The sequence below is a fragment of the Nelumbo lutea genome, chromosome 8 (genome assembly GCF_056320005.1).
Source record: "Nelumbo lutea isolate HS-2025 chromosome 8, American lotus-T2T, whole genome shotgun sequence".
Taxonomy (NCBI): domain Eukaryota; kingdom Viridiplantae; phylum Streptophyta; class Magnoliopsida; order Proteales; family Nelumbonaceae; genus Nelumbo; species Nelumbo lutea.
Genome location: NC_142691.1, coordinates 3,196,611 through 3,205,754, shown reverse-complemented (window position 1 = coordinate 3,205,754; position 9,144 = coordinate 3,196,611). Strand labels below are relative to the sequence as shown.

Below are 9,144 nucleotides of genomic sequence, written 5' to 3'. Positions count from 1 at the left end.
TAAGTACAATAAAAACTTGGGGCCTGTTCATTTGCTCTGAATTTTGACATCTGAAAGAACAATTACATTAAGAGGTATATTGGTATTGGTGAATTTTTCTTTCATCTGAACTCTGAATGCAGATAATGTTGTTCTGAAATTTGAACTCTAAATTCTGAAAATTATCAAATATCTATTTTGGCTCCATATATTAGAATTTTTGTTTGCTTTTTTGGAGGTATCATTGGTAAACAAAAACTTGTATAATTGCATTCTAAGAGATAAAAGATAAGAGGAAATGAACAACCAATTTTCTCTTAAAGTTAAAAGATTTATCTTAAAAAATAAGAGTTAAGAGGAAGCGAACAAGCCCTTGGTATGGATATGCATCCCAACATTAATTGGAGGGAGACACCCTCCCAATACCCATTGTCATGTCCACCTAGCAGGACATTTTTACCTCACAAGTTCAGTGAAAGTGGATGAATGACTATCATACTCTGTATCTTACGTGTGAAACAACAAAATCCCAATTATGTAGCATTTTTCTTTTCAGTATTTGGTTGCTTTAGGCCCTATTTGATGATTAAGTACTTGTTAAAAGAAGTATTTGTTTCACAAGTACATTTTAGAAATACTTATTTTAACAACCACTTAAGGCTGTTTGGTAATCCATTTTTCAAATAACTTATTATGTTTTCAAGAATTTATTGGGGTGGGCATGTTTGATAAATTATTTTTCCCATAGGTGCTTATATTGATATAAATGACTATTTTAGCCCTCACTTCTTTGAGTCTTGTCTATTCTTTGCGTTCATCTGCTCAATTACTGTTATCCAGCCTCCACTGCAATGACAGTAAACTTTTATTGCAACCAAAGTCAGTTCACTACTGGCGTGGACATTCACATCCGAAATGAAGAGCAGAGAGGCAATCCTTCTTCAGTCGGCTACGGGAGGAACTAACGAAGAGGATCCTAGCCCACCTCCCCATCTCTTCCGTATTCTGCTGCCGCTACGCATGCAAGTAATGGAAATCCTTGCCAACATCCAATTCCTTCATGGACCTCTGGGGTCAGTTCTCCCCTAGTGACGTCTAGTTCCTCATCTACCACACGCGCCACATGGTCTCTGCTTATAACCCACGTTCCGGTCTCTTGGACAACCTCCCTCTATATGATCGGTGTTCTCTCGACTCCTCTCAGGTCCTCTCAGGTCCCCTCTGCTTCCGTAAATGCAATTCCGATTACCCTACCTTGATCATCTGTAATCCTATCATTAGCTCCCATAGGGTCTTGCCTGATATGCTTTAAATTCAATACATCGATATCGTCGGCATGGTTGCTAATGGGATCACCAATTCGTACAAGATTTTGGTCACTAGAACCCCTGAACCTAATTCAAATGAGAGCATTACTGAAGTCTACGATTCTAGAACACAGCGGTGGGAACACCATTGTCGGTCCCAACTGGAATTCTTGTAGTTTTGATATGAAATTCATGCGATTTGGCATGATGGTTTCTTCTATTGCCTTGCGACTCCGCTCAATATTTTGCAAAGTTACTGCATGATAGCTTATGATATGGGGAAGAGGGAGTGGACTGATTTGAATGTGGAAATGCCAGTGGGTGATCTCCGATGCCCATTCTCCCCGGTCTCTCTCTCTAATTTTGTGTTCATAGTAATGAACCCTTTTGAACACAGAAGCAACAACTGCTTTACCATTCTTGGAATAACAGATTATTCACAAAAACACGGAGCACTTATTAGTCGAAGAAGGAATCATGCATTCACACAAAGCCCACTAACCTGTTCGGTTTCTCGTTGGACAAAGCGATTAGCACTGTCAGTCTTGTCACTACCACCAGATTTTTCTCTATAACAGAGATAGAACAAATATCAGGATTGATGCTTACTGTAAGAAGGGTTGCCTGGGTGATGGTTTAAGGCTTCTCGAAGAGATGGAACAATTTTCAGGGACTGATTCAAACGAATGGAGAAGGAGAAGGTATAATACTTGTGGGAGGGTATTTTAGGCATTGTAAAAAAATAATGAGGTTCTATTTTGTCCTATTTTTTTTGGAAAAGTATTTCTTCTCCACTTTTTTTACCAAGCATCTATAAATACTTAAAAACTACTTAATGTGTGGTCTCATGTCTTAAAAAAAGTACTTTTAAGTGTTCTCAAACACTACCTTCATCTAACCAAATAAACCACTTATTATTGTAATTTGTAAGGGTCAATTTGGTAAGAGTACGATTACAAATATGAAATATGTACATACAATGCAAATATATACAAGAGGCAGGGAAATCCAGCTATATATAAAGCAAAACCACACCATGAGTGTGTGATTATATATAATTCCATGTGTTGGTTCCATGATCCCCAACTTTTTGGAGGCCACCTTACCAATATATAATATAATCAATTTCATTGCTGTCATTTCCTCCCTTCTACATTCACCACCAGTTAGAATATGAATTTATATTTATCCAGGTGCATCTATCTCAGCTCTGTTTTGCTCAGTTCAGCTCGATCGATCCCTTTGTTGAACATTCAGCTAAGTTGGTCCAACTGCTTTGAGATGTTCTAGATAAATTATTTAGAGAGATCGAAGAGGACAGCTCTTCAAAGCTTGCTTATAGGCTGTTTGTGTAGGGTTCAGCTTTCATGCTTGTTCGATCTTTGAAACTTAATAGGTGTTGATCGATGGAAGGAAATCTGCGAGCTGCTTGTTTGCTTCAATGAACCGGGGATCCTAGAACTTGTTTATTTATGCACTGAATAATGATCATAGAGTCTCCTTCAATGACCGTCCTTCTTTTGGTACAACCATCCTTAATTTTAACCTGACTTGTAAATGAAATTTCCATTTAATTAATTTTAAAACAATAGTCGCAGAAAGGAAGGAAAAAAAAAAACAATAGATGAATAGAAGAAGAAATACATAGCAAAAATATTAAGTGGGGCCGCAAATTAATGTGCGCTTGTGGGTTAAGTGCAACAATTAAAGTTTCATCTAGGCCCTTCATCTTGAAGGGAATTTCTATGGTTATATTTCCTAAAATAGGTTTATAGCAGTGGTTCACAAATTAAATTGGTGGGCCATTTTGTGTGTCATGAATCATGAAGACAATGCATAGTCCAAAATACAGGGACCTAGTAAGCACGTTAGACAAACACAATGAGTGGGCATGTAGTAACTATGTAACACATGTCTTAGTTATTGTGTGTTTCATCCAAATGTTTTTATTTCTTAGACATAAATTATCCATTATTTTATTATCTTGTTAAAATAATTAATAATATATATATGAGTCTCAACTCGCAACACGCTTAGGTTTTTTTTCTTTATTATTTTCATTTTTAATTATTTTGACAAAAATAATAAAATAATGAATAATTTATACCTAACGGAACAAAAATGTTTAGATGAAAATACACATTAACTGAATATGTATCACAGCTATTACGTATTCACTCAATGTAATTATCCAGCGTGCCTACTACATCCGTACCCGCCTGCTACACCCATTACAATTAATTAATGTAGTTTCCATCAACAAACAAATTAATTACTAGCAGCCCCGACTCCTGTGAAGAAAAAAGAAAATTGTAAGAGCACAAAAGATGAAGCCATCACAAAGCAGCCGTTTAGGGGTTACATACTTAAATCGTTGTTTCTTTAGTCACCCGCCTTGTAGCTTTCAACCCTTGGAATCACTTTTTCTTTTACGAGAGAGAGAGAGGAAGTTGGGGTTGTGAGGCTGCAACAAACTTTCAAGAGCGTGGGAGAAAGTTAGTTTGAGCAGGAATCAAGAATATTCAAGGAAGGGCAGATGAATGGGATGATAAAGATGCTGTCTTCGTTTAAAATAGCTAATGCAAAATTAGGAAGATCAAATGACATCTACTCATCATCCATCACTTATTAAATATAACCCATCACTCACACTTACTACTACAAGTGTTACTCACCATAACATATAAAATATGTATGGTATGGTCCCCCTACATATCACATGCATCCAAGACCTTGATTTTTTTTTAATTATTATCTCTTTTATTTTCAAATAGTGGGCCCTCTCTTTTTGAATTTTCAAACCAATTATAAGTAATTTTTAGTGAAGCCAACTATAAGAACCACTCCTCTACCCCCTCAGCCAAGAGAAAACCCACGTGGGGTTCTAATTCTCCTCTCTCTCTCTCTCTCTCTCTCTCTATAGATCTCTCTCTCAACACTCAAGAATCTAAATGGGTAGAAGCCCTTGCTGTGCCAAGGAGGGCTTGAACAGAGGAGCTTGGACTGCTCTTGAGGACAAAATCCTCACCGATTACATTAAAGTCCATGGCGAAGGAAGATGGAGAAACCTTCCCAAGAAGGCAGGTCTGTTGAACACATCGAAACAACAACAATTTACCTTTGTTTGCTCTTGCTCTACTTTTTAAGTGACAAGTCATCGCCCAATTAAGATGACCTCAAAACTAACAAATGTGGGTTTCATTCTTGGTTCCTTTCTCAATATTCCCACAGAATAATAACAACTTCTTTTCTCCTTCCCGATCTTAAATGGTCGCATTGCATACATCCTGCAGGTCTCAAGAGATGCGGAAAAAGTTGTAGGCTTCGTTGGTTGAATTATCTCAGGCCAGATATCAAGAGGGGGAACATAACCCGTGATGAAGAAGATCTCATCGTCAGGCTTCACAGGCTCTTAGGGAACAGGTTTCAAATTTAATTTGCTCTCTCCTTCTCCTCCTCCTCTTGCTCTTAATTATTAAAATTTAATTGGTGTACGTGATGTTCATATTATTTATTTATAGATATTTCCATCTCTGCACCGCAGATGGTCCCTCATCGCAGGGAGGCTTCCAGGGCGAACAGACAATGAAATCAAGAATTACTGGAACACCAACTTGGGCAAGAAGGTGCAAGCTCACACCACCACCATTTTCACTGGTACTAAGAAGAAGAAGAAGACGAAGACGACGACGACATCGACCAAGAATATTAGGGCGGTTGAGTCACCACCGATTCCAAAGCTCGAATCACGTGTCGTTCGGACCAAGGCATTTAGGTGCTCCAAAGTTTTTCTTGGTCCACCACAAAACAAAATGGAACAGCATACTGACAATGACGCCATGGCACTAGCCTCCAAGGTTCGCAACTTTTCATCCCAGAAAGCACTGGTGTCAGAATCCTACGATGGGCAGTCGTCTTTCACCCCTGAAAAAGAAAACAGAATTTCGATGGATTTTACTGTGAATCTCAATCCCGGAGAGTTGTTCCTATCTGAACTCCTCAATTCTGACTTCTCGCAGCTCGGAGATTTCGATGACGGACTGGTGGGGGAAGTTAGCAACGATGAAAACAACAACAATAATGACTCCTCTCCGTCTTCCGATCAACCTCCCTTTTTCCCCGACGAGTTGTTCGAGTGGAAAGGAAGTGACTGTGGCCAATCGGACGTCATTTCCGACCTCCGATCATTGGCCTCTTTTCTTGATTGCGGGGAGAATTGGTTGGCGGAATAATTAATGAAATTAGTAAGACAGTTTCTTAATTATAGTCATAACGAATAGCCCCCCCTACTGTGTGTGTAGTTCCTCCGGTCGTCTCATCCTGTAGATAGAGATATCTGTCTGTCTATGATACTCCTCTGTGTCGTGCAGGTGTAAGGTTAACTAGGTAGGAGTTATAACCAAAATGAAAAAGAAAGGATAGGATCGGTTGTCTCTAGCTAGCTAGATTTTATATGATTATGATCATGGTCTGCACTGACTTCAATAATTTCTGGGCTGAACTAAATTATTTTCTTCTTTCGCATCAATGATCAATCACGCATTTCATTTGTTTGGATGATCGAGATCAGGAACCAGCTGTAGCTGATACGGTGTGAAAATTAAGACTACTTGTTATTTTCCCGTAATTATTTAATTGCGTTGGTGTGACAACTGACAATACACCCTGTTCGCTGTAGTTTTCCACTTTCCTCGATCGTCGTCGCTTCTCCCGCCGGCGGTTTCCAGGTGTCCACCCAATAAGCCAGTTGCACACTCTTCATTAATTGTATCTTAATTAGCTTTGGTCCATAGTGATCTATAGCTTTCAGGTGCAACGTCATCCATTAATATTGAAAACTAACTCAACAAATATCTTAATTTGCATCCCATGGAAAGAGAAGACAATACAGCGGCCTGCAGATCATCAATTTATAACTTATTTAAGTTAATGGGGGTCAATTTTCTAACAAAAATAGTAACAGACGATGCAACATATATATGGAAATGCAATGAATTGTTACAACTGTGTTGTGTTCATTGTCTTCCATTTCACTATATTTTACATTAATTAACCAAACAAAAGCAAATAAATTGCTACTAATATTTTAGAAACCAAATATCAAGAACCACCTAATGTTGATCTCATGGTGGAACCACCGTTGCACATTAATTGGCTATTCAGGTTTTACTGTGGTAAGATTAAAATTCTTGTTATTTTGGGGGGTAAATTATTGAAACATCCCCTAAAATTTCTAATAATCGCTGAAACCTCTCCTGAAATTTTATAGTTGCAATTATCTCCTCTCGACTTTTCACACAACCGCAAGTAAATCCCCTTTGCTAGATAGACATAAAGTGTGCTCTAAGTACCCATGTAATTGATGTTAAGGCAGGTTTCTATGAAAATAAATAATATAAGGGAAAATCTTGATACGGGAAAGATATGATATGAAAAGAGTTTTGAGATATCATATCTTTATTGGTAGTTGTTTTACGGGTTACCACGTTTATAATTCCAGTTTATTGGTAGTTGTTTTTCAGATACCATGCTTTTTTGATATCCAACCCATAATACAAACTTTGTGAACAATAAAAAAAAAAAAAAAGAATTTAAACTTATAGCTTTACCTTTGATTGATTGATATGAGGGGCAAATTTAGAAAATAAATGTTTTTGTTAAAAATAAATACATGTGTATTTTGGATATTTTCATACATCTTTTTAGAAGATTATATCAAAAGGGATCTAATTACAATTATATCAAAAAGTTTAGGAAAGTGATTACAATTGCCAAACTTTGGGGGATATTTCAATAACAACTAGAAACTTCAATGGAGGTTTCAGTAATTTACCTTTTTTTTTTTTTTATCTATTAGCAGGTCTAATTAAGATTGAAAAAAAAAATATTTTTTTTCAAATTGAGTTTGGGTTTGTTAGAAGCCATATTCTTTGTGAAATTTACTACATATTTAATTTTGGAAAATACTTGTAATGTTATCAAATATGGTAGTGAAGATGATTTGAGAATTTCCAAGGTGTCTTGGCTGAGAGTCCCATATGCAATTAATTACCAAAAGATGTTAGAGCCCGTGGGGTGTGGTTACAAGGGCAGAGAATTTTGCAGTCATGTGATCAAATCTATTTATCTATCTATATATATATATATATTACTTCTAATTATACCATTGAAAATGCCACATGTAGAGAATAGGGTATTTGACATTTTAAATATTTATAGAGTTGGAAATTTACATTGAACCCGTCGTACTTCTCCGTACAGTTTCGAGGTTGGGTTTTGTCAAGATCGTGGCCCCCCACCTCATGCGTCATTGGACCTAAAATTCACGGTTGTGAGGTGAAAGAAGCACCTTGTTTATGCCTCACACCGTCGTACTTGGTACGCATTACACACGTTGCATATGCTTATTGAACCCAAAAAGGAAATGGTGTCATAACGTGGTGGTTAGCTTCTGGGTTCTGGTCTGGTTGGGTTGATGAAAATTGGTGAATTTTGTTTGTGGCAGCAGGCAGCACCGGCAATGAATCAAAAGAAAACACAGGACAAGTGTTGAGAGGAGAAGATAATTTATTATAAAGCCATCCATCATTGGGGAGAAGGGCGTTGAATGGTCCATCTGCCCTTGAATAATTATTAGGTAAGTGGTTTGGATTTATAGGCACATAGGCAGGGCTGGTGACCCCGAGCCGAGAATCCATTATTTACTATTTACCAAACGAGACCGGATTCAGTCATGTGAAGCCCGTTCGAACGCTCATTATATCTTTACATTTGGGAATATCTCCGCCACGAAATATAGGAGCAAGGCTGTTCGAACGGGCCTTTCACTCACTGAAACCTATCTCTTCCCAAACTCCATCTAACTGGGGGGAGTGATGAGCGAGAATAGGGTGGGGCCTGTGGGGACAAACGAAAGTGATCTTGTTAAAAAGTTAAAACCATATATGTTTCATGACTGCAGAAAAACTTTAACCGTTGGGGGCCAAGAGCCTATATTATTGAGAGAATTTTTGAGAATGTCACCATATATGAAAATGGGTAAATTAATAATTATACCTTAATTTATTTTTACTAAAAATCAAAGCATAGACACTTGTCGAAAAATATTCAATACAGAAACTGTCTTAACATAGCCTATGCTGTTGAGTCTCAACAGCCAAAGTTAACCCCATGACTGCGACTTCCTTATCTCTCATTCTCTGCTGCCTCTGTTTACTTCAGAATGGCGTCATGGCCGATGACCCATGACCCATGGACCGCAGCTGCAACACCTTCACCGTCAATGTATAGGAATTTTACTTTGTTTATGGTAAATGCAGCATAATCTGTGGGTCTTAAGGCTTTTGTCCTTTTTTATATATGTATATGTTGTGGGGTTGTAAGTGTGGGTCCCCTTTATTAAAACCAAGTTCATTTTTTCTACAACACTATTGGATACTGTGATAGTGAAGGGCTAAAACACAAAGGCATGGTCTTATGTATTGTCCTAACCCATTAATATGTCACTTCATCTAATCAAAGATGGGGCATGACAACAAATCAAAGGGTTTGATTTAGTTGTTTCAAATTACGAAACTGTCTTAACAAATGCGAGTTGATGGAATCCGTGGCCCAGCAGTAAGTAAGTTTCATTAATTGAATCATTAAAGAGCATTCCAGATTTCCTACTCACTTTTTTTATACCCACTGTCTATTCACACGGTCATATATTTCTATTATCATTTGAGAGATGTATAACTGTAATTCACAGCGGATAGAGAATGAATAGGAAAAGTAAATAAGAAATCTGGGTTCATCAAAGAGGTCAGTCCATAAAATTAAAATGAGTCTAACTCTTAAGCCACGTGTCCTTTGGCTT

At 37.5% G+C, this 9,144-nt stretch overlaps 1 protein-coding gene and 1 pseudogene across 1 annotated transcript; both read left to right on the top strand.

Annotated features, from left to right (window-relative positions):
• The first annotated feature begins 745 nt into the window (after positions 1–745).
• LOC148842208 (uncharacterized) lies at positions 746–2,113 on the top strand (annotated as a pseudogene).
• Positions 2,114–4,109: 1,996 nt separating this feature from the next.
• Positions 4,110–5,814, top strand: LOC148842207 (transcription factor MYB1-like). Its single transcript, XM_088957964.1, has 3 exons — positions 4,110–4,370; positions 4,580–4,709; positions 4,831–5,814. The coding sequence occupies exons 1-3, from the start codon at positions 4,238–4,240 to the stop codon at positions 5,516–5,518; spliced, it is 951 nt and encodes a 316-aa protein (XP_088814090.1). The 5' UTR covers positions 4,110–4,237; the 3' UTR covers positions 5,519–5,814.
• Positions 5,815–9,144: the final 3,330 nt, after the last annotated feature.

What these genes read in the sequence shown, in the direction of transcription:
- LOC148842207 (XM_088957964.1), top strand. Translation starts at nt 4,238, where the DNA reads ATGGGTAGAAGCCCTTGCTGTGCCAAGGAGGGCTTGAACAGAGGAGCT. An exon ending in AAACCTTCCCAAGAAGGCAG is followed by an intron (nt 4,371 to 4,579) that starts GTCTGTTGAACA and finishes TACATCCTGCAG; the next exon opens with GTCTCAAGAGATGCGGAAAA. An exon ending in CACAGGCTCTTAGGGAACAG is followed by an intron (nt 4,710 to 4,830) that starts GTTTCAAATTTA and finishes TCTGCACCGCAG; the next exon opens with ATGGTCCCTCATCGCAGGGA.